The sequence below is a fragment of the Brienomyrus brachyistius genome, unplaced genomic scaffold (genome assembly GCF_023856365.1).
Source record: "Brienomyrus brachyistius isolate T26 unplaced genomic scaffold, BBRACH_0.4 scaffold27, whole genome shotgun sequence".
Lineage (NCBI taxonomy): Eukaryota > Metazoa > Chordata > Actinopteri > Osteoglossiformes > Mormyridae > Brienomyrus > Brienomyrus brachyistius.
This window is the reverse complement of record NW_026042306.1, coordinates 6,286,647-6,310,650: the sequence shown is the minus strand read 5'-3', so window position 1 is coordinate 6,310,650 and position 24,004 is coordinate 6,286,647. Positions and strand designations below refer to the sequence as shown.

At 43.2% G+C, this 24,004-nt stretch overlaps 3 protein-coding genes across 3 annotated transcripts; 2 read left to right on the top strand and 1 right to left on the bottom strand.

The window, feature by feature from the left end:
- Nucleotides 1-757: 757 nt before the first annotated feature.
- Nucleotides 758-3,493, bottom strand: LOC125720984 (synapsin-1-like). The gene is made up of 3 exons (XM_048996911.1): nucleotides 3,385-3,493; nucleotides 2,724-2,828; nucleotides 758-1,616 (listed from the first exon to the last, which is right to left on the bottom strand). Exons 1-3 carry the CDS (start codon nucleotides 3,422-3,424, stop codon nucleotides 1,132-1,134), a joined length of 630 nt encoding a protein of 209 aa, XP_048852868.1. The 5' UTR covers nucleotides 3,425-3,493; the 3' UTR covers nucleotides 758-1,131.
- A 5,067-nt stretch (nucleotides 3,494-8,560) lies between these two features.
- LOC125720982 (kelch-like protein 10) lies at nucleotides 8,561-11,729 on the top strand (the record flags this gene model as incomplete). The annotated part of the gene is made up of 4 exons (XM_048996909.1): nucleotides 8,561-9,001; nucleotides 9,376-9,987; nucleotides 10,592-10,741; nucleotides 11,360-11,729. Coding segments are annotated over 4 exons (1,539 nt in total), but the record flags the coding sequence as incomplete, so codon positions are not given.
- Nucleotides 11,730-15,208: 3,479 nt separating this feature from the next.
- LOC125720986 (kelch-like protein 10) lies at nucleotides 15,209-17,391 on the top strand. Its single transcript, XM_048996913.1, has 4 exons — nucleotides 15,209-15,280; nucleotides 15,799-15,948; nucleotides 16,584-16,944; nucleotides 17,032-17,391. The coding sequence occupies exons 1-3, from the start codon at nucleotides 15,233-15,235 to the stop codon at nucleotides 16,887-16,889; spliced, it is 504 nt and encodes a 167-aa protein (XP_048852870.1). The 5' UTR covers nucleotides 15,209-15,232; the 3' UTR covers nucleotides 16,890-16,944; nucleotides 17,032-17,391.
- Nucleotides 17,392-24,004: the final 6,613 nt, after the last annotated feature.

Sequence of the window (24,004 nt, the reverse complement as noted above, 5' to 3'; positions counted from 1 at the left end):
ATATCATTTTTAAAATAATACACACTCATAAGCACTCTCCTCAATATCATTTTAAAATAATAAACATTTAAAATAAGCATTTAAAATAATAAATAATTAAATCCAAATACCATTGCAGCACTAACACAACCAACCCAGGCCCCCTAAGCCACAATCATTTAAAATAATAAATAAATAATTAAATACAAATACCATTGCAGCAGTTACACAACCAACCCCCGGGGAAGAAGAAGACAAAAAAAAATATTTAAATAAATAATTAAATCCACATGCTATTGCGTCAGTTACACAACCAAGCTCAACCCACTACAACATAAGCTCCGCCCACTGAACTTTTGAACGTGACCTTTGACCCGACCTGTCATTTTGACGAAAGCGGTATTGCATCTCTCTCTTATGTTCTCATTGACTTGTGTATATAACAATAGAATGCTCATTGAGTGAAGTCCTTATTACTGTAGCTAGAGACTGAACCTCCATTTCCATGTCCCATAAGTCTACAACCAAGGCTTCCAGGTATTACACCTGGGAGGAGAGTGTAACAAATAATGGAAAACAAAACACTGAAATGTCTTACATGAAATAAGTGTTAGCTGACACATCTGAGACTTTCTATGTAAATGGCTTCAGCTAATGTACCTTTAATGTTAGGAATTGCTCATCTCCAGAGATTCACAGAAAGCACTAAGGAACCCATGGGAATTCTCTCATTTTTGTTTCCTGTGTAGATTCGTATGGCTCGTATGGATCCGGAGTACTTTATGAAGATCGTCAAAGCCAACGATCTAGTGAAGGCCAATGCGGCGTGCAGGCCAATTATCACTGATGTATTGAAGATCATACATGATCTCGACGATAAAAGTCCACGATCTGACTTTGAAAGGTCACTGATCTGGCCGTCTGGTCGGGGTCTGGGCTGGTGCGCTTCTCGGCTGCTGCGGGGTCCAGGGTGGTCTTCCGGTTTCCTCGGCAGAGGAAAAAAATGGGGTCCACAGAGAGTATATACGGGGAGTGAGAGTGTGTGTACAGCGTTCATTTCTGTGTGTCTCTATGTTGGGTGAATGTGTAAATATTTGTTTATGTGTGCATGAGGGTGGGAACGTATGCTTGTATATGTGTGTGCCTGTTTGTCTATATGCATGTGTCAGGTTGGGTTCTAGACTCCACCTGAAATAACATCTCGGGCTCTATTCCCCCCCCGCCACACTCCCTGCTGGTGGATGGGGCACCTGGCCACTGGTGCGTTGGTGGTTCTCGATGTCCAGGGCTGGGTGCTCGGGTGGGTGCTGGCTCGCCCGCGGCGATTGCCTGGCGGGATCTGGCCCTCCTGGCTCTGTCGGGCCCTTGCTGGGGGGTGGGGGGGCCCTTGGATCTCTGGGCCCAGGGCCTGGTCTGCCGTGGTGGGGCCGGCCGCCGGTGGAGCCTGCACGGTGGCTGCCGGATGGCCTCCCTCCGGAGCTCTCCTCTGCCCTTTTCTGGGTGAGGGGCTGCTATTCTCCCTGCGGTGGTCCTCCGGGGGCTCCCACGCCCTGGGGGGCCTCTGACTGTCTGGGGTCCGGGCCTCCTCCGTGTCTGCTTCATGTCCTGAGGGATGGGGCTGTGGCTCCCCACACACACTAAAAGAAAAAGAAAGGCCACTGATCCGCCCACGCCTGCCCGCTGACATCTTATTGGCCATTGGTGGCTAGAATTTCCGCAAAACCAATTGGATTGAAGCCTATGACACCCGGGCCGACCACTGGCAGTGTGTACTTAAATGGCTTTGGGTATTGTTTTGGGGGTTTTGATGGCCACAATTTCACCAACACTACGCAGATTTGACCCCGTCGCACGGACATGGTAGCACATGGCACCGATGCACTGGTGCCACTGAAATGTTAGCGTGGCCGTAATTAATGGTTCCATCTATGTAATGGGTGGCCATTTACGCTTCTCGCCTCTAATCATAATCGAGTGATATGACCAAGAAGCCAACGAATGGACTATTATCCAGCCCATGCATGAGGAGCGACAGGATGCCAGTGCCACCACCCTGAATGGAAAGGTAGGTTAATAGGAGGGCGTCTGACTGTGGTTACCCTCATTTTCCCCTTGAAATTGATTATGTTACATACTCAGTAGCTCGCTTTGTCTTCAAATGCTTGATTTCAATCCATAATTTAATATAAGTTCAGTAAACGTCAGTGTTTAGATAAAACATAAATGACCTTGCATTGTCGCTCTGCATTAGTGGCACATTGGGCAGTGCTGTGGTGTCCAGCTCTGTGTTTTTGCAATTTTTCCCACAGCCCAAGACTTGTGAGATACAATAACTGGTGTTAACGTAGGAGCTTTACCCAATTCCAGTCCTGGAGGGTCAGAATCCTAAACAATTTGCAGATTTCCCTATTCAAACAAACCTAGTGAACTTAATAATTATCTGATTAAGCTGCGGTTCACAAGGGAAATGATCACAACTAACTGTAAATTCCCTACCAATGCCCATGTGCTTCCTGTGGTAGGTTCCAGGTTCACCACCACCCTGTACCAAATAAACTTTTATGGAAGATGGATGGATTAAACATGCATTAGCTAAATGTACATTTATGCTTTCTAGATCTCCATCTCCAATCATATACAGCATAACACACATCACTTGTGAACCATCTTTCCTAGATATACATTTGTGGGGGTAACAATGGAGCTCAGACCACTTCCACTGCGGAGTGCTATGATCCACTCACGTGCGAATGGACCTTGATCGCTCCCATGCGCACTCGCTGACGTGGCCTCGGAGTAGCTGCATATCAGGGAAACATCTATGCGGTGAGTGATTCCTTTCTTGTACTCTGAAACAAAGGAGTCAAATCTCAAGATTTATCTGAGACTCATTTTTTGTCACTGCTGCTGTGTCACAGATTGTAATGCGCTTAAATCAAACAAAAGAATTCAGTGGATGAAATGACCTGCTGGGAAGGCCCATCTAAATACACATATGCTCCCTGCATATCTGGGTTATAAACGAATACGCTTAGTAAAGCTTAGATTTTTGATTATAGTTATATTCTGTAGTTCCAGACATAATTGCTCTGTTTGTTGTTTTTTTCAGTGTCTGACTACAAGTATTATTTTTAGTACTAATAAAAATAATAATAAAAGTAAAATATATGAACATAAGAAGTATTTCACTGAATTGTACAGGTTTTCTGTTGCCCAAATCCACTTTTTTCACTGCAGTTATGTTGACATGTATGTTGAACACAAACTAGTAATAAGCTTGTGTCCTATATACACAATGGGAGGTTCTGTGCAGTCTGCTATTATAGGGCGATAATTCCTTAAGAGTTCCTGACTTCCAGAAAGCTGATATTTACTTATCCGTTTGGTACCCGAGTGATCACTTACCATTGGTGTCTCCCAGGTAGGCGGTACCAACGGGGCTCATCCAGTGCGGAGTATGGAGGTTTATGACCCTGCAATTAATCAGTGGCACGCTGCACCTCCCATGAAACAACAAAGGAGCTATTTCGGCATCGCAGTGGTGGACGGCTTGCTGTTTGCAATGGGAGGCTCCGATGGCTTCAAAGTCACTGCAAAGGTGGAATGCTACAATGCAGAGAAAGGCAGCTGGTTCCGTACGCAGGACATGATTACGCCCAAGAGGAACTTCAGCTGCTGCACAGTGCCCCCCTGCATCATACAGTACGCTGCACCTCGCCCACCTGCCCCCATCTGCCTGCCTGGTGGGTAACCAGGTTACGCATCTACCGGTGTGGCTAGCATCACTGGACTTAATCAACAGAAACAGTGGACACTAACAAGAATCAGAAACATTCACCAAAATAAGGAAAATGACTCTTGAATAATGGACTGAGGGAACAGAACTTAGACCTTACAGTGGAGTCAGAGCATAGAGGTTAAGGCACTAGAACAGCTATCAAAATGCAATTATGGCAAGACAACTGCTTTCCTTTGTTATCGGATGCTGTAATGGTTTGCTCCTGTTGTGTAACATGCCACTTGTTTGCATGCATTTGTTAATTGCCTTGTTCTCTCCAACCATTTCTCTGTCTTAGAGCATCTGACAAATGAATAATACACAGAGCACAACTATAGCAGAGCTCAGCTGGGACCTCCTGCATGCTTTTACAGCAAGCAATGAGTGTGCTCTTCTAGAACAGATTTAATATCTGGCTACGGTTGTTGGGGACACATGTGTTAGATATGTGAAATGCTTTATTCATACAACTAAAGCCCTTATATTTGTATATTGTATTATATTTGTATATTTGTATAATTTGTATTATAACCAAGATGCAGCCAAAGCCCCAAAAATAAATTCTGAATATCAATCAATTAACAAAAACAATACAGAACAATGTTCTTCAACCTGATCCACAGGAACCCCCAGTCCATCCACGTTTTTGCTCCTTGCCAGACAGCTGGTGCTGGGAGAGAGCAAAAACATGGACTGCTGAGGGTCCACAAGAAACACTGATAAAACATAATATATATGCAGACCGAATGTCTATGGCACCCCCTAAAGGAGCATCATATGCGTAAAGAACTGCTTAAGGTTTCATGCCACAGCACCCTCCAGAGCATGAAAGCCAGCTTCTGCTTCTGGTTCCAACACTTAGCCAATCTACTGACCCTTCATCACCGATTGCTGAGTTGGAAACATTCAGGTGGATCAGCTGACCTGCATGCTTGCATCCAATCAGAAGCAGCAAATTTCCCTCCATTTTCCCCTTCTTTTTCTCTTATCAGCTTACAGTTATATTTCCTGTTGCTCATCTCAGTTTGTCCTAGTCAATTAATATTCTCTCATTTGTTAAGTGCTACTATTTATTGTCTTTCTGTGAGTTAAACTGAAGGTTACTTTCCCCTATAGACCGTCTCTTCCTGCTATCAGGCAATCATAGGCCAGTGGGACAGGAGGGAGGGTTCTACCCTTTTTCACTCAGGGTGACTGGAATTTTCCAAACAAACGGGCAGTTTCAGAATCCCCCATTTGTTGCGGTCTCCAGAAAAGTGTTACATATGAACCATGTGGTACAGTCTGATTAGACGAAAGCATCCCATAGAGCTGTTTCTGATCTAAATGAACAAATTCTGAATTATGACTCTTGAGCTTTGTTGATTTTAGAGTTTTCTGCCATCTGGAGTAGAAAAAAACACACATTGACTTATTGCAGACTGGTGCAGCTGCATTTCTGACTTATTAAGTCGAAATTCTGATTTTTTTTCCCTCACAATTCTTACTTTATTTCTCATTATTCTGAGTACTTCTCTAACAACCAGCAATTAGTCGGAGACATCACTTCTGCTCCAGCTTTAATGGTTCAGTGAGATTTGCATACAGCAGCAGACAGGAGCGAAGGCTACAATGGCTGTATCTGCTCTGTCCAGGCATTTTATTATTTCCAGTTGTGTGTGTGAATGGCAGCCTACATCAGAACTTGCAATTAATTATCCTGTAAATGTTAAGCTGGTTTGCAATGAAAATGGGCAATAGAACTTCTCTCTTGCCTAATAAGATGTGGTACAAGCATATCTAACATTAATGCTTCGTGCATTAGACCAGGGGCGCTGTAAAGGGGGGGTAAACGATGACGATTCTCGGGGCCCATGACTGAGAGGGGGCCCAGAGAAGCCCCCAATAAACTGTGTGGGGGGCCCTGTCAAGATTCCTTTCATGGGACCCAAAATCCTTAGCAGCGCCCCTGCATTAGACATATATAATATGATGTCTACTGTTAATGTAATAACTGCCAATAATGTGCTAATTTTCCCCCTTAATATAATAAAGGCTGATACAGTAATAACTTACCAATATCATACTAACATATTTGAATCAAAAACGTATCACATTATTACATTATAGGCTTTATTACACAAAAAAACGGGAAAATTGTTATGTTATTAGCAGTTATATTAACAGTAGTTTATAGTAGCTGCTATTAACAGCAGTGATTAGCTGCTACAGACCCTAACAATCACACAATTTCTTTTGACTGCTTATGATTTTTTGCACACTACTGTACACACACACACACACATATATGTACATATTCATATGGTTGATTGCCCACAAAACTCAACTGTGATTAATCAGCCTGTTCTCCAGACCAAAGAACAGTGAAAACCATTCTAACTTAACCTACAAGAAGCAATTCCAGAACACAAAGAAGAAGATGTGCTAGATGTCTTTATGGGGACTCTGCATTCATGTCTATGGGCAAAACCCTAATCCCAACTATGAAAACGTTATCCCCTACCCAGCCCCAACCCACAGTCGTTGCTGTTGTAGTTCTCTCCTACCATTTATATTGTCACAATGAACTATATCCTAAGATGTACAAGTAAAAAGTTTGTATATAGTATAGCATGAAAAATAATAATAAGAAGAAAACTCAGCCAGAGTGGAATTGTTTTATATAAACACTCGTGCGCTCTTGCGTTGTGTACACCCAAAATGGCGATTCCACAATAAACTGCGGCTATATCGAGTGTGATGTTAGCTGCAAAAGACGCAAGCAGATCCCAACTTCACTTTGCTACACGTGCATTGTAAAAGCAGGGCCACAAACAAAACAACACCTACGTCTCTGTACTCGATTCAAACGGAAAATGTCGCCAAATCCATTCACCATTTCACTATGTGCTAGCTAGTCATGGCGCGAGCATTAGCTGCGGACGCGAACAGCTTCAGCTTATCTTCCCACAATTCAGCTCGACTGTTTAAACTTCAGCCAAAGACAACATTCTGTGTTAAGTGAGAATTCTAACGATAAATAATAATTACTTACATCGTTCAATGGGCGCCCTCGGAATATCTGTCCTGCCGCTACTCCCATCCACTTCTAGCTTAACTCGTCCATCTGTGTGGGTGCGCAAGAACGATGGGTGCCGTGAAGCTGCAGGAAAACAAACTTAAAAACCTGCACGAAAATATATTAAACGTGGAGGAGTTAGTCGGCAGAAGTGAGGAATTACAAAAAAATAAAATAAAAAACGATTTCTCAAGAAAAGATCATAAAACAGGAAAATGGTCAATAGCTCATGGAGTGATATTGCACACTGTACCTTGATTAACATAACTGCTCTATAATACATAATCGATTATATTCAATAGTGTTCAGGATTTGGGTGAAGTGTACACAGCACAATAATCATTGGGATAATTCCACACTTGCTGCAATTTGTTTTCATGACCGTATTGGGGATATATGCGGTCCGATAAATACGTCCGCCTTGTGCTAAATGTTGACCAAAACAGACGGACCGCCCAGCCCAATTTTCAAGGACTATTCTTGTTCCAAATAATTGCCACAACGGGCCGACCAGATTTACCCCATAAAATAATGTCTTGTGGACATTTGTTGCTCAATGGCTTATGTCTAAAGTGGAAACTAGGGAATAAGATGCGAATTTAAACCTCGTTCCTGACAGACATGTAAAGGACCTTTTTTGTTTTTCATTTTTAGAAACGTAGCGGAGGAGAAAAAATATGAAAACATTTATTTATTTATTTATTTTATTTCGGGAATTCGTGATTTGACTATTCTCACATAATACAAAACTTAAATTCTAAGATAAGCACGGTATACATTTTCCAAAAGTGATGTTAAAAACATTTCACTTGTTCTTCTTGTACAGCTGATTGTGCGTAGAATACACCCCCCCCCCCCCAATCCATTTCGAGTCTCAAATATAGATTTAAAAATAAACATTATGGTATCTTAGGAAACTGTGATGCAAAGTGCGGTTTTTGCGTCTTAGAATGTATGTACACGTCATTTCGAGTGATATAAAAAGGAGAGAGAGACGAGATATCCACATTTTTGAATTATGATGGCACACGACATGGAGCGAGTACTGATGTCCCCGGCGTTCGAAGTGTTTAACAAGCTTCGGCTGGCAGGACAGCTTTGTGACGTGGTCCTCATCACCGACGGTGTTCAATTCAACGCCCATAGAGTAATTCTGTGTGGCTGTAGCTCCTACTTCCAGTAAGTAGCTGTGACCCATATATGAAGATGCGAAAACAGCAAGGAGTCAGTTTTTATCTCTCGTTAGCAATGACTTCTCCTTGGCAATAAGGCTCTAGGATGACAGAAAGTTTATATTAATATACATTATATTAAATTATATTAATGTAGGTCAGTGCTGATCAGAAATATTTCTGATAAGTGTACCACCTTAACTTTTACTATATAATAATAATAATAATAATGGTATAAATATATAAAAAGGGGACCATGTCAAACAGGCAAAACAAAGTATTCCGGGGGACTTGCCCACCAGCCCAAGTAAAATATATTAAAGGGGGAGCTACTGTTGGAAAAATAAGAATTAAAGCCACCGGTTCCTAGTTCTTAGATGCCTATGAGATCATCTGTAGCAGGGGGTCCTCTGCTTAATTTCCATTTGGGGGTCCCTGGTTCAGAAGATTTAGAAAACCCCTTATTTAACTTTGCCTGCAAAACCGATATTTATTAGATGAGTCACTTCTGGATTGTGTTTCAGGGCTCTGTTCGCCAGTGACTGGAGTGATTCAGGAAAGCGGGAGTACCAACTCCCAGGCATTTCCCCAGAAACACTGAGGCAGGTCATAGAGTATGCCTACACATACTCTGTGGTCATCACAGCTGAAAATGTGGAGAACCTCCTGGCAGCTGCTGATTATCTCAGTGTCTTGGGCATCGTGCAGCGCTGCTGTGATTTCCTGCATGAGCAGCTCTGCCTCAACAACTGCATTGGCCTTCTTAAAATCGCCGATGTCTACTGCGTAAACGAGCTGCACCAGTCTGCATTCAACTTAATCTTGAAAAACTTTAAGGAGGTTGCCATCAGCTCAAATGAGTTCCCAGAACTAAGTCTTGAACAACTTTCTGACATCATCGAGCAGGATGAGCTTAATGTCAGAGAAGAGGATGTAGTGTTTGAGGCCATCCTCCGGTGGATCGAGCACGAGCCTGCCACCCGAGAGGCCCACATTTCAGTCCTATTGGCCAAGGTGAGTATAGTTATACTATGTTCTCATTGACTTGTGTATATAACAATAGAATGCTCATTGAGTGAAGTCCTTATTACTGTAGCTAGAGACTGAACCTCCATTTCCATGTCCCATAAGTCTACAACCAAGGCTTCCAGGTATTACACCTGGGAGGAGAGTGTAACAAATAATGGAAAACAAAACACTCAGATGTCTTACATTAAACAAGTGTTAGCTGACACATCTGAGACTTTCAAAGTAAATGGCTTCAGCTAAAGAAATAAAAATTTGCACTTACTGCTGTATCCTTAATGTTAGGAATTGCTCATCTCCAGAGATTCACAGAAAGCACTAAGGAACTCATGGGAATTCTCTCATTCTTGTTTCATGTGTAGATTCGGATGGCTCGTATGGATCCGGAATACTTCATGAAAATCGTCAAAGCCAACGATCTAGTGAAGGCCAATGTGGCGTGCAGGCCAATCATCACTGATGTACTGAAGGTCATCTATGATCTTCATGATGAACGTCCACGATCTGATTTTGAGAACCCACTGATCCGCCCGCGCTTGCCCTCTGACATTTTGCTGGCTGTTGGTGGATGGAACATGCGCACGACAAACTGGATTGAAGCCTATGACACCCGGGCCGACCGCTGGGTGGATATAACACAGGGGCAGGAGACTCGCCAGTCCGGCCATGGCAGTGTGTGTTTAAATGGCTTCATGTATTGTTTTGGGGGTTATGATGGCCATAATTTCACCGATGCTGTGCTCAGATTTGACCCCGTCGCACGGACATGGCAGCACATGGCCCCTATGCACTGGCGCCGCTGTTGTGTCAGTGTGGCCGTAAGTAACGGCTTCATCTATGTGATGGGTGGCCGTTTAGACGTGTCGCCTCTGAATATCGTAGAGCGATATGACCCAAATGCCAATGAGTGGACCATCATCCAGCCCATGAACGAGGAGCGACAGGATGCCAGTGCCACCACCCTGAATGGAAAGGTAGGTTAATAGGAGGGCGTCTGCCTGTGGTTACCCTCATTTTCCCCTTGAAATTGATTATGTTACATACTCAGTAGCTCGCTTTGTCTTCAAATGGTTGATTTCAATCCATAATTGTTTATTCAGTAAACGTCAGTGTTTAGATAAAACATAAATGACCTTGCATTGTCGCTCTGCATTAGTGGCACATTGGGCAGTGCTGTGGTGTCCAGCTCTGTGTTTTTGCAATTTTGCCCACAGCCCAAGACTTGTGAGATACAATAACTGGTGTTAACGTAGGAGCTTTACCCAATTCCAGTCCTGGAGGGTCAGAATCCTAAACAATTTGCAGATTTCCCTATTCAAACAAACCTAGTGAACTTAATTAGCTGATTAAGCTGCGGTTCACAAGGGAAATGATCACAACTAACTGTAAATTCCCTACCAATGCCCATGTGCTTCCTGTGGTAGGCTCCAGGTTCACCACCACCCTGTACTGAATAGACTTTTATGGAAGGTGGATGGATTAAACATCCATTAGCTAAATGTACATTTACGCTTTCTAGATCTCCATCTCCAATCATGTACAGCATAACACACATCACTTGTGAACCATCTTTCCTAGATATACATTTGTGGGGGTAGCAATGGAGCTCAGACCACTTCCACTGCGGAGTGCTATGATCCACTCACGGGCGAATGGACCTTGATCGCTCCCATGCGCACTCGCCGACGTGGCCTTGGAGTAGCGGCATATCAGGGAAACATCTATGCGGTGAGTGATTCCTTTCTTGTACTCTGAAACAAAGGAGTCAAATCTCAAGATTTATCTGAGACTCATATTTTTTGTCACTGCTGCTGTGTCACAGATTGTAATGCGCTTAAAACAAACAAAAGAATTCAGTGGATGAAATGACCTGCTGGGAAGGCCCATCTCAATACACATATGCTCCCTGCATATCTGGGTTATAAACGAATACGCTTAGTAAAGCTTAGATTTTTGATTACAGTTATATTCTGTAGTTCCAGACGTAATTGCTCTGTTTGTTTTTTTTTTCAGTGTCTGACTACAAGTATTATTTTTAGTACTAATAAAAATAATAATAAAAGCAAAATATATGATCATAAGAAGTATTTTTTTGATGGTTGACAGTTTTCGCTGAATTGTACAGGTTTTCTGTTGCCCAAATTCCCTTTTTTTCACTGCAGTTATGTTGACATGTATGTTGAACACAAATTAGTTATAAGCTTGTGTCCTATATAGACAATGGGAGGTTCTGTGCAGCCTGCTATTATAGGGCGATAATTCCTTAAGAGTTCCTGACTTCGAGAAAGCTGATATTTACTTATCTGTTTGGTACCCGAGTGATCACTTACCATTGGTGTCTCGCAGGTGGGCGGTACCAACGGGGCTCATCCAGTGCGGACTATGGAGGTCTATGACCCTGCAATTAACCAGTGGCACGCTGGGCCTCCCATGAGACAACAAAGAAGCTATTTCGGCATCGCAGTGGTGGACGGCTTGCTGTTTGCGATGGGAGGCTCCGATGGCTTCAAAGTAACTGCAAAAGTGGAATGTTTCAATGCAGTGAAAGGCAGCTGGTGCCGTGCGCAGGAAATGATTGCACCTAAGAGGAGCTTCAGCTGCTGCACAGTGCCTGCGCACCCCCGCTTCGTACAGTACGCTGCACCTCGCCCACCTGCCCCCATCTGCCTGCCTGGTGGGTAACCAGCTCATCATGTCTAACGTTAATGCTTCGTACATTAGACCTATATAACATGTGCCCTTGAGAGGTAAAGTGGGCTATCCCACAAAAACAACGTTTTGAGAAAATGAGCTCCAAAGTTGAATTAAAAAAAAAAAAAATCAGTGTGTCTATACCCTACAATTGATATGTATCATAGGTAGCACAGATCTCAGTATATTTAAAAGATAGATAGACCCTCAATAATTAATATTGGACAGTCATTTTTGACTGACATGTGGGATAGCCCACTTTACCTCTCAAGGGCACATATGATACCTACCGTTAATGTAATAACTGCCAATAATGTGCTAATTTTCCCCCTTAATGTAATAAAGGCTGATACAATAATATCTTGCCAATACCATACTAACATATTTGAATCAAAAACACACCACATTACTACATTATATACTTTATTACACAAAAAACGGGAAAATTGTTATGTTATTAGCAGTTATAGTAACAGTAGTTTAGCTGCTACAGACAGCAGCTATTAGCTGCTATTAACAGCAGTGATTAGCTGCTACAAACCGTAACAATCGTGACATCACACAATTTCTTTTGACTGCTTATGATTTTTTGCACACTACTGTACACACACACACACATATATATGTACATATGTATATGGTTGATTGTCCACAAAAATCAACTGTGATTAATCAGCCTGATCTCCAGACCAAAGAACTGTGAAAACCATTCTAACTTAACCTACAAGAAGCAATTCCTGAACACAAAGAAGAAGATGTGCTACGGCCCTGCTACACACACACACACACACACACATATAAGGTATCTGTATCTTTGTGGGGACTCCATACTGAGTTCCAACCCACAACACAATTAATCAGTGAGGAAATTCATAGTATTATCTCTTGTTATGTTATTTTTTTAAATTATTTATAATGTATTTAAAAGCCTATGGCAAACAGTAAGTTAATTAATTGAAATTACAGGTAACCACGTGCTCAACAAGTGGCTGGCAGGGAACAAGGGAAACGCTACAGACTGACAACAGGGGAGGACAAGAAAGACTGACAACACGTGGGACGAGATGACCAATGACACCTACTGGCCAAACAGGGAAGGGACACAGAATGGGACAGTTAAATAACACTGGGATTCCCTGAAGGGTTTGGCATTCCCTGAAGCCAAGCTGTTAATTATTGTACTCCACGCCACCTCTGGTGATTGAATTGCAATGTAATGATTATGTTGTTCTATAATCTTATTGAATAAGTGTTATAAGTTGTTAGAAGTTATTTTTGTATTCTTTTATACTTCATTTTTAACAGTGTGATTGTTGACCTGACAGCTTTGTTTGGCAGTAAAAAGCTTTAAGGGGGCAGTTTAATGGCTCTATACACAGCAATATGTATAATGGCCAAAGTGTTCTTGTTGAACATGCTTAATTTATTTTTGTATACAACGTTTAAATAAATGTCTTATTTGGAGAACAAAGGCTGGAAAAAATGTTATTTGTTGTCTGAAAACCAAAATAATTTTGAGAGCTTTGTACAATTTGTTAGCAGAATTACCTTATAGACCTAATACACTTTTGAATGCAATATAATTCTCCATGGCAGTAACCCAGCTGACTGGTGGAGCAAGTTCATTTTGTCTCTGCAAGACCTCAAAGTGAATTTGAAGATCATTGTCTCCACAAAGACTACGAAGATTTTCAGGAGATACATGGAATCCACAGTTTCTTCCATTAAACCTAGAGTGCAATCCAACAAAATGTTTCAATAATAAAATTTACATTTCAAAAAGTGGCTTCTGGTTTGTCAGATGGGCAGTGTGCATTCCATACCTACTTGTAGTCATCTAGTTCTTTTTGCAGGACACCCAGAAAGCTGAATACTGTAGCAGCAAACATTTCTGTTGGTAACAGCCATTAAAGAGATTCCTTCGTCCAAAATTGCCCCCTAGTGGTGGAATATTGCAACGCAAATAATGGAGATTTCACTTCACTGTATTTTACAGCTAACGAAAATGTAATGTGTGTGTGTATACATTTTTTGTTTCATACATTTAAATGTACATTTTTTATATAACAAACAACATTACTTTATAGTTGTTTAAAAGGCAGAAACTTCAATGTACACGAAGTCACCAATAAATTACATCTATTTATCCAACATGTTATATAATATACATACTGTGTTTGAAAACTTTTCAGTTTTACGATTTCAGGACAGATCAGCCACTCTATTAGGAACATTACGCTTTTTGGTTGCGGCTGATTATCTCAGTGTCTTGGGCATCGTGCAGCGCTGCTATGATTTCCTGCATGAGCAGCTCTGCCTCAACAACTGCATTGGCCTTCTTAAAATCGCCGATGTCTACTGCGTAAACGAGCTGCACCAGTCTGCATTCAACTTCATCTTGAAAAACTTTAAGGAGGTTGCCATCAGCTCAAACGAGTTCCCAGAACTAAGTCTTGAACAACTTTCTGACATCATACAGCAGGATGAGCTGAATGTCAGAGAAGAGGATGTGGTGTTTGACGCCATCCTCCGGTGGATCGAGCACAAGCCTGCCACCCGAGAGGCCCACATTTCAGCTCTGTTGCCCAAGGTGAGTATAGTTATACTATGTTCTCATTGACTTGTGTATATAACAATAGAATGCTCATTGAGTGAAGTCCTTATTACTGTAGCTAGAGACTGAACCTCCATTTCCATGTCCCATAAGTCTACAACCAAGGCTTCCAGGTATTACACCTGGGAGGAGAGTGTAACAAATAATGGAAAACAAAACACTCAAATGTCTTACATGAAATAAGTGTTAGCTGACACATCTGAGACTTTCAAAGTAAATGGCTTCAGCTAAAGAAATTAAAATTTGCACTTACTGCTGTATCCTTAATGTTAGGAATTGCTCATCTCCAGAGATTCACAGAAAGCACTAAGGAACTCATGGGAATTCTCTCATTCTTGTTTCATGTGTAGATTCGGATGGCTCGTATGGATCCGGAGTACTTTATGAAGATCGTCAAAGCCAACGATCTGGTGAAGGCCAATGCGGCGTGCAGGCCAATTATCACTGATGTCATGAAGGTCATCTATGATCTTCATGATGAAAGTCCACTCTCTGATTTTGAGAACCCACTGATCCGCCCGCGCTTGCCCTCTGACATTTTGCTGGCTGTTGGTGGATGGAACATGCACACGACAAACTGCATCGACGCATATGACACACGGGCCGACCGCTGGGTGGATATCACGCAGGAGGAGCAGAGCAACCTAGCTGGTCATGGCACGGTGTACCATGATGGGTTTGTGTACTGCATTGGGGGGTTTGATGGGCAAAACTTTATCGATACCGTGCGCAGATACGACCCGATCACACGAGCATGGCAGCAGATGGCCCCAATACACTGGCAGCGCTGTAATGTTAGTGTGATCGTGCTCGATGGGCTCATCTATGCCATGGGTGGCCATATTGGTTTCTGGCCCCTCGACATCGTAGAGTGCTACAACCCAAAAACCAATGAATGGACCCAGATCGAGTCCATGAATGAGAGGAGAAACGATGCCAGCGCCACCACCCTGAATGGCAAGGTAGGGTAATGGGAGGGCGTCTGACTGTTTACCCTCATTTTCCCCTTGAAATGGAGTATTTTACACAGTCATGAGTTCTCTTTCTCTTCAGATTGCTGATTTTAATCCACAATTACTATGTTCAATACATTTAAGTATTTGGATAAATGCATTATTGGTCTCCATTAGTGGCACATTGGGTAGTGCTGTGGTGTCAACTCCAAGACTTGTGAGATAGATGAAATGGTGTTCCCATGTCAGGTTTCCTTTATTCTGTTCCTGGGGGAGCAGAATCCAAAACTCTTTGCAGATTTCCCTTTTCAAACAGCCATACTAAACCTGAAAATTAGCTGATCATGGTGTGTTTGAGAAGGGAAATCTGCAAACTGTGTTCCTCCAGGAACGGGACTGGGGAACCCTGTCATACACTATGCATAGCATATACTTTTATTTTTGAGTCACAATGAACTTTATCTGTAACCTCCAAACCCCAGTCATATACAGTATAACGGTCTTCACAGTTAAATTGGTTTTCATAGATATACATCTGTGGGGGCCACAATGGAACAGAGAGCCTATCTACAGTGGAGTGCTTTGACCCCCTCACTAACGAATGGAGCTTGATCACTCCAATGAGCACTCCCCGTCACAGCCTTGGAGTCACGGCGTATAAAGGGAAGATATATGCGGTGAGTGATTCCTTTCTGTGTCAAATCTCACATTTTACCTGTAAGACTCATGGTTTTTTTGTCTTTGCTGCTGTGTCTTTCATTGTGATACATTTAAACCAAACAAAACAGTTAAATGCCAGAAATACCTGCTGCAAAGGCTTATCTTAATACACATAAAAAACATACATGCTACCCTCTTTAGCCTCCCTGCATTCATGTCTGGGTTATAAATGGATCTGCTGGGGGGTCTCTGCTACTAGCTCGGGTTGTAAAGTTTAGATTTTTAATTAATTATTTTCCCTAGTTCCAGATATAATTAGTCAGATTGTTGTTTTTTTCAGTGTCTGATTAGCTTCAAGTGTTCGTTTTAAGTAATAACAATAAAAAAGCAAAATATATTAGCATAAGGAGTCTTTTTTGAAGGCTCACAGTTTTCACCGAATCATACAAGTTTTCTGTTGCCCAAATCCATGTTTTCATTGCATATAGGTTGACTTCTGTATATAAGCTTGTGTCATCTATAGACAATGGGAGGTTCTAAGGCGCCTGCTTTCATAGGGTGAAAATTGCTTAAGAGTTCATGACTTTGGGAAAGTTGATGTTTGCCCATCCTTTTGGCAAGCAAGTGATAATGAATCTTTGGCATCTCTCAGGTGGGCGGTATCAACAGGCCTGATCACCTGCAGACCATGGAGGTCTATGACCCTACCACAAACCGCTGGCATGCTGTGGCCCCCATGTCCACACCGCGCAGTGAGTTTGGCATCGCAGTGGTGGACGACCTCCTATTTGTGATGGGCGGCCACGATGGGTTTGGGGTAACTAACAAGGTGGAGTGCTATGATGCGGGGACAGGCAGCTGGTATCGTGCGCAGGACATGAGCCGAGCCAGACAGCATTTCAGCTGCTGCGTAGTGCCTGCGCACCCCCGCATCATAGAATACGCTTCACCTCGTTAGTCCCTAATGGCCGCCAAGGAGGAGAGAAACCCATCTGCCCACAACAGCATGCCCAGTACGTAACCTCATTTACACCCCCCACCCCGAATTCTTTCCCTATAACATACATTGAGTTTATATAGACACCTCTTTTTTTCCCCAGACTCTGCTTCCTCATTGGAAGGTGTGTTGGTGGGATCGAGGTCTTTGAAGACAAAGCTGTCCGGAAGTAATTTTCCATGGCCTCGCTAAACTCCTCCCACACCTGAGTTTTTACCTCGACGACCGCCGAAGCCGCATTCCAACATTTCATCAACGCTGTCCACCAGCGGGTTGGGGGATTGCTGCCACAACAGGCCACAGCTCCAGTCAGCCGCCTCCACAATGGAGGCATGGAACAAGGCCCATTCGTACTAGTCAGTCCCCTGCGTCCTCCAGGACATGGGAGAAGCTCTGCTGGAGATGGGAGCTGAATCTTCTCCTGACATTGCATACTTAAAATAAAGTTTTCTTTTTCATATTATCTAGTTTGTGAAAGCGTCATAAATTTCCCATTTTGGATAAACGTTGTTCTCGTTTGACGGTTCTCTTCAGAAATTCCGCTGCAACCATCGGTGATTACTAATTAAGCACTAAGGCAGGGGTGCCCAAACATTTTCCCTTAGTGGGCCAAAATGAAAATCTATCAGAGGACCGCGGGCCAAATGTAATATTTTACACAAAATACAAACACTAATAGTAAAGTAAAGTAGTTTTATTTATCAAACAGTTATCTAACCTTCCTTTCTGTGTAAATAACATAAACAAAATATGACAAATAAGTCATATATAGGCATTTAGAACACGTCTAAACTTTTGTAATCACATATAGTGCAAAATGTCAAAGAGTGCATGTCCAACAGCAACACAACAACAACAGTAGGAACAATATAATTGCACCACTAGTGAGAAACATGAAGCTGTTCTTTGGCGTTTATCAGCCTATCAATATTAGGTTGCAGCTGACTCACTGAGAGGGTGAGGATGTCCTGTAGGTGTGGGTCAGTCAGAGTGCTTCTGAGCCTGGACTTGTTAAGGTTCATTACACTAAAAGTCTGTTCACAGATGTAAGTGCTGCCAAACAAAGCTAACATGACCTGTGCATGTTTCCTAATGTCTGGGTACCTTTCAGATGAGACATGTGTGTAGAAGTCTTTCAAGTGTAGTGACATGAATTTATTCTTTAGCTCAGAATCACACTGAAACTCAATTAGCTGCATCTGAATGTGATCAGGCACTGAGTCCACACTTATGGTGAAGGGTTGAGAAAACAGCTCCATGTCACCTCTACTTTCCCTAAAGTCCTCAAAGCGCAACGCAAAGTCCTGGTCCAAGTGTCTGAGAAGTGCTGCATATTCAGGCAGTCTCTGCTTCACCAGGTTGACCTCTCTCAGACTAGGGAAGTGTGCAAGGTTTCCTGGGAAGAAGTGAAAGAGCTGCTAAGTCGTCAAATAATAATAAATATTGCAACATAAATGTTGTTTTATGTACTTTGAAAGAGTTAGCCTTACAATTTTATTACAATACTTTTTAACAATACTTTTTAACTGCACAACAGTGGAATATGGATATGTTAGTAAATGCACTTACTAACATATTCCACATAATATCAATCCCAGTAACTGCACTTTTATCATGTGAGGTGCAGGTACATGCTGCCACCTTTCCTCTCCATTATCACTTGATTAAATCATAAGCATTTTTACAATCACAAAAAATATGCAAGCTCCAAAAGACAAACAAAGCGCATGTCTGCCTGTCAATCAAGTTTAAGAACCATGGACAGCGCTGTCCCTCCGCAACACAGTTAACAAGGCCGGGACTTATTTACGGCATAAAATACAGTATGATAGACATTATCACCATTAAAACTGAATGTGTATGTGTGTCTCTGTGTGTGTACAATATATTAACCAACCTGCTGACAGATGTCGACAGAGTAGCTGCAGCTTCGACCTGAAGGCCGTTATGTGGTCAAACAGCTCAGTGATGATCTGATCCTTCCCTTGAAGCTGAATATTCAGGGTGTTGAGCAGGTCAGTGATGTCCACCATAAAAGCCACGTCACAAAACCATTTTTCATCTGTGGGGACTTGAGTGTCACTGTTCTTGCTTGTCAGAAACTCCGCGATGACATGGCGCAGCTCAAAAAATCTTTTGAGGACTTTCCCGCGGCTCAGCCACCTCACCTCTTGGTGGTAAAGCACATCCTTGTATTGTGAATCAACCTCCTCTAGAAGAGCTCTGAACTGGCGGTGTGAGAGCGCTTTTGATCGTATGCAGTTTATGATTTTAATCACGTCACGCACCACGTCTCCCATACCAACTGATCTGGCACATAGTTGCTCTTGGTGCAGGATGCAGTGGTATTTTGCCACCTTACCTCCACATTGGGAAACCTTCTGGGAAATTAGTGTGGCAAGGCCTGTTTTCCTCCCAGCCATGGCAGGTGCTCCATCAGTTGTTATCCCAACCAATTTTTCCCAGCTCAGCCCGTTCGTATCCAACACTCGCTCAACGGCTGCAAACAAATCCTCACTTTTTGTTGTGCTGCGCAGTGTCTCAAATCCAGCCAGCTCCTGAGTTATTTCCATGTTTTCATTTACTCGCCGTATGAAAACCAAAAGTTGTGCAGAGTCCGAAATGTCCGTGCTTTCATCACACGCCAAAGAAAAGGCGACAAATCCAGCAGCCTTTGCTTTAAATTGCTCCTTAATGTCTAGAGACATTTCTTCAATACGACGTGTCACAGTATTTCGTGAGAGGCTGATCTGGGAGAAAGTTTTTGCCTGTGACGGGCACATGATTGTCGCAGCTATGGACAGACACTCCTTAACAAAGTCACCCGTTGAAAATGATCTCCCAGTCCGGGCAATTAGCGCAGTAATCTCAAAGCTGGCCCGCGTCGCGCTGTCCTGGGCTGTCGAGGGCCGTGTAAGAGTCCCTTGTTGCCTGTGAAGTTTAGCCAGCAGCTCCCTGGTCTTGTTCTTTCGCGCATCACCTTTGAATTGCGAAAATGCTGCGTGCTTCGTCTCATAATGACGACGAATGTTATACTAGTACAGCAACAGACTGGTTACAAATAAGGCAGACCGCTTTAGCATTTATGTCAGTGAAAAAATATTCTTCCTCCCAGCATTTTTTAAAATGTCTTTTGTCTGTGTGCCACTGACGATGCCGCTCCATGTTGATAGTGGCTTAAGCTAGCAGCCTGGTGGTGACCCGCCACAAACTGGTTTGATCCCGTATGGCGGCAACAAAGACTCATGGGACTTTTTGCAAATTGTTAAAATATGACTATTTATGAAGTGTGGAAATGTACATATGTGCACAGATATTGTCATGCCCGGCTCGTCCGCTCCTCCTGTGTGCCACGCCCCCTGATTACCCACGTGTTTTCTCCCGATTGTACCCAGCTGTATCTAGTTCATTTGCTCAGTCCTGTGTATTTCAGTCCGTGTCTTACCTGAGTCCTTCGTCCGTCATTGATGTCAGTCAGTGTCCGATGTTCCCTGTTCCCCGGAAACCTTTGATTAAATCCCCGTTTGCCCCGAATCCTGCCTGCCTGCTTCCTGATTCCCCGCTTGCCCTCACGATCGCCGCTCTGCCCGCGGTCGCCCGTGACAGATATACTCTACATTACCCTTATAGTTGCTTGTATTTCAATTTTAGTCTTAGATATTTCAAATGTAATCAAAGCACCATGAGTGAGGACTGTATAATATATATTAGTTAGGTCAACGTACACTAAAAATAAACGCACTGATAGCTACACTGGGATTCGTGCTTTAAGAGTTTTTGAAACAAATTTTAGTACAGTAATAATTAAAAATTTTAGATATCCATTGGCGGGCCAATCTAAATAGTACGGCGGGCCAACCTTGGCCCGCGGGCCCCACTTTGGGCACCCCTGCACTAAGGTTTTTCGTAATCCATTGAAATACTGGTTTAGTGCAACCCCTTCCCCTGGGACCTACAGTAAACATAGCCGGCAACTTGAATTTGGAGAAGTGATGTTACCTCTGGACTGATTACAGTATGTACTGTACACGATATTATTATATTGTGGGTGTCAGAGTTTGCGGGTGCGGACGGGCAGGCTGGCAGGAAGGAGGCAGGAAAGGACGAAGCAGGGAGGTAGAATACGGGGAAAACTGGTGTTTTATTAGGGGAAAGACGGCTATGGGCAGAACAGGACATAACAGCACTAACATCAATGACGGACATCGGACAGGGCAAGATGTGGACTGATATAGACAAAAGGCATGGTGAAACAACAAGATACAGCTGGGCATGATTGGGGAAGCACACGTGGATAATCAGGGGGCGTGGCACACACGACGATCGTACGAGCCGGGCATGACAGTGGGCCTGCGTTCATAGTGGGGTACCGTGGGGTTAAATTTTAGGACCACTACTGTTCCTAATTTACATTAATGATATTGACACCAATACATACAGTAAACTGGTTACATTTGCAGACGACACCAGGGTGGGTGGTGTAGCAGGTACTGATCTAGCAGCGGAGAGGCTACAACGGGATCGGGAATAGCGACTGGGTGGATACCTGGCAGATGGAATTTAACATAGATAAATGTAAGGTAATCCATACAGGGAGCAGAAATATAAAAGTACAGATATATTATGGGTTCCACTGAAATAAAGGTAGCTGGTTATTAGAAAGATCTCGGTGTGTATGTTGATGCTTCCATGTCAGTGTGGGGAAGCAATAAAAAAGGCCAATAGGATGTTAGGTTACAACTCTAGGTGTGTGGAGTTTAAGACAAGGGAAGAGATGCTACAATTATACATTGTTCAAAAAAATTTAAGGAACACTTTTTAATTAGAGTATAGCATCAAGTCTATTAAACATCTGAGATATTGATCTGGTCAGTTAAGTAGCGGAGGGGGTGGTTAATCAGTTTCAGCTGCTTTGGTGTTAATGAAATTATGAACAGGTGAACTAGAGGGGCAACAATGGGATGACCCCCAAAACAGGAATGGTTTAACAGGTGGAGGCCACTGGCATTTTCCCCTCCTCATCTTTTCTGACGGTTTTTTCACTAGTTTTGCATTTGGTGACGGTCAGTGTCACTACTAGTAGCATGAGGCGATACCTGGACCCTACAGAGGTTGCACAGGTAGTCCAACTCCTCCAGGATGGCGCATCAATATGTGCCATTGCCAGAAGATTTGCTGTGTCTCCCAGCACAGTCTCAAGGGCATGGAGGACATTCCAGGAGACAGGAAGATACTTAAGGAGAGCTGGACAGGGCCGTAGAAGGTCCTTAACCCATCAGCAGAACCGGTATTGGCTCCTTTGTGCAAGGAGGAACAGGATGAACACTGCTGAAGCCCTAGAAAATTACCTCCATCAGGCCACTGGTGTGAATGTTTCTGATTGTTTGGTCAGAGACAGACTTCATGAGGGTGGCTTGAGGGCCCAACGTCCTCTAGTGGGCCCTGTGCTCACTGCCCAGCACCATAGAGCTCGATTGGCATTTGCCATAGAATACCAGAATTTGCAGGTCTGCCACTGGCACCCTGAGCTTTTCACAGATGAGAGCAGGTTCATCCTGAGCACATACAAGGGCTGGAGGCACAGGTCATGACAATTATTGTGTTATATTAGTATACTACGGGGTTAGCAAAAATATTTCTGAGCTACAGTTATTAAAGGTACCACCTTAACTTTTGGCATATAATAGCTGTGTAAAAATATTACAAAAAGTGGACCACGTCAATCAGTGGCAAAAATAATATTCCGGGGGACCTGCCCTCTAGTCTAAGTGAAAAATATTTTTAGGGAGCCACTGCTGGAAAGATAAGATTAAAGCCCTTCCTGACCCTACTTCTTAAGTACCTATGTGATCATCTGTGGCAGGGGGTCCTTAGCTCTGGTCGATATTCATTTGGGGGTCCCTGGTTCAGAAGATTTAGAAAACCCCTTATTTAACTTTGCCTGCAAAACCGATATTTATTAGATGAGTCACTTCTGGATTGTGTTTCAGGGCTCTGTTCGCCAGTGACTGGAATGATTCAGGAAAGCGGGAGTACCAACTCCCAGGCATTTCCCCAGAAACACTGAGGCAGGTCATAGAGTATGCCTACACGTACTCTGTGGTCATCACAGCTGAGAATGTGGAGAACCTCCTGGCAGCTGCTGATTATCTCAGTGTCTTGGGCATCGTGCAGCGCTGCTATGATTTCCTGCATGAGCAGCTCTGCCTCAACAACTGCATTGGCCTTCTTAAAATCGCCGATGTCTACTGCGTAAACGAGCTGCACCAGTCTGCATTCAACTTCATCTTGAAAAACTTTAAGGAGGTTGCCATCAGCTCAAACGAGTTCCCAGAACTAAGTCTTGAACAACTTTCTGACATCATAGAGCAGGATGAGCTTAATGTCAGAGAAGAGGATGTGGTGTTTGACGCCATCCTCCGGTGGATCGAGCACGAGCCTGCCACCCGAGAGGCCCACATTTCAGTCCTATTGCCGAAGGTGAGTATAGTTATACTATGTTCTCATTGACTTGTGTATATAACAATAGAATGCTCATTGAGTGAAGTCCTTATTACTGTAGCTAGAGACTGAACCTCCATTTCCATGTCCCATAAGTCTACAACCAAGGCTTCCAGGTATTACACCTGGGAGGAGAGTGTAAGAAATAATGGAAAACAAAACACTCAAATGTCTTACATGAAATAAGTGTTAGCTGACACATCTGAGACTTTCTATGTAAATGGCTTCAGCTAATGTACCTTTAATGTTAGGAATTGCTCATCTCCAGAGATTCACAGAAAGCACTAAGGAACTCATGGGAATTCTCTCATTTTTGTTTCCTGTGTAGATTCGCATGGCTCGTATGGATCCGGAGTACTTTATGAAGATCGTCAAAGCCAACGATCTAGTGAAGGCCAATGCGGCGTGCAGGCCAATTATCACTGATGTATTGAAGATCATACATGATCTCGACGATAAAAGTCCACGATCTGACTTTGAAAGGTCACTGATCTGGCCGTCTGGTCGGGGTCTGGGCTGGTGCGCTTCTCGGCTGCTGCGGGGTCCAGGGTGGTCTTCCGGTTTCCTCGCCAGAG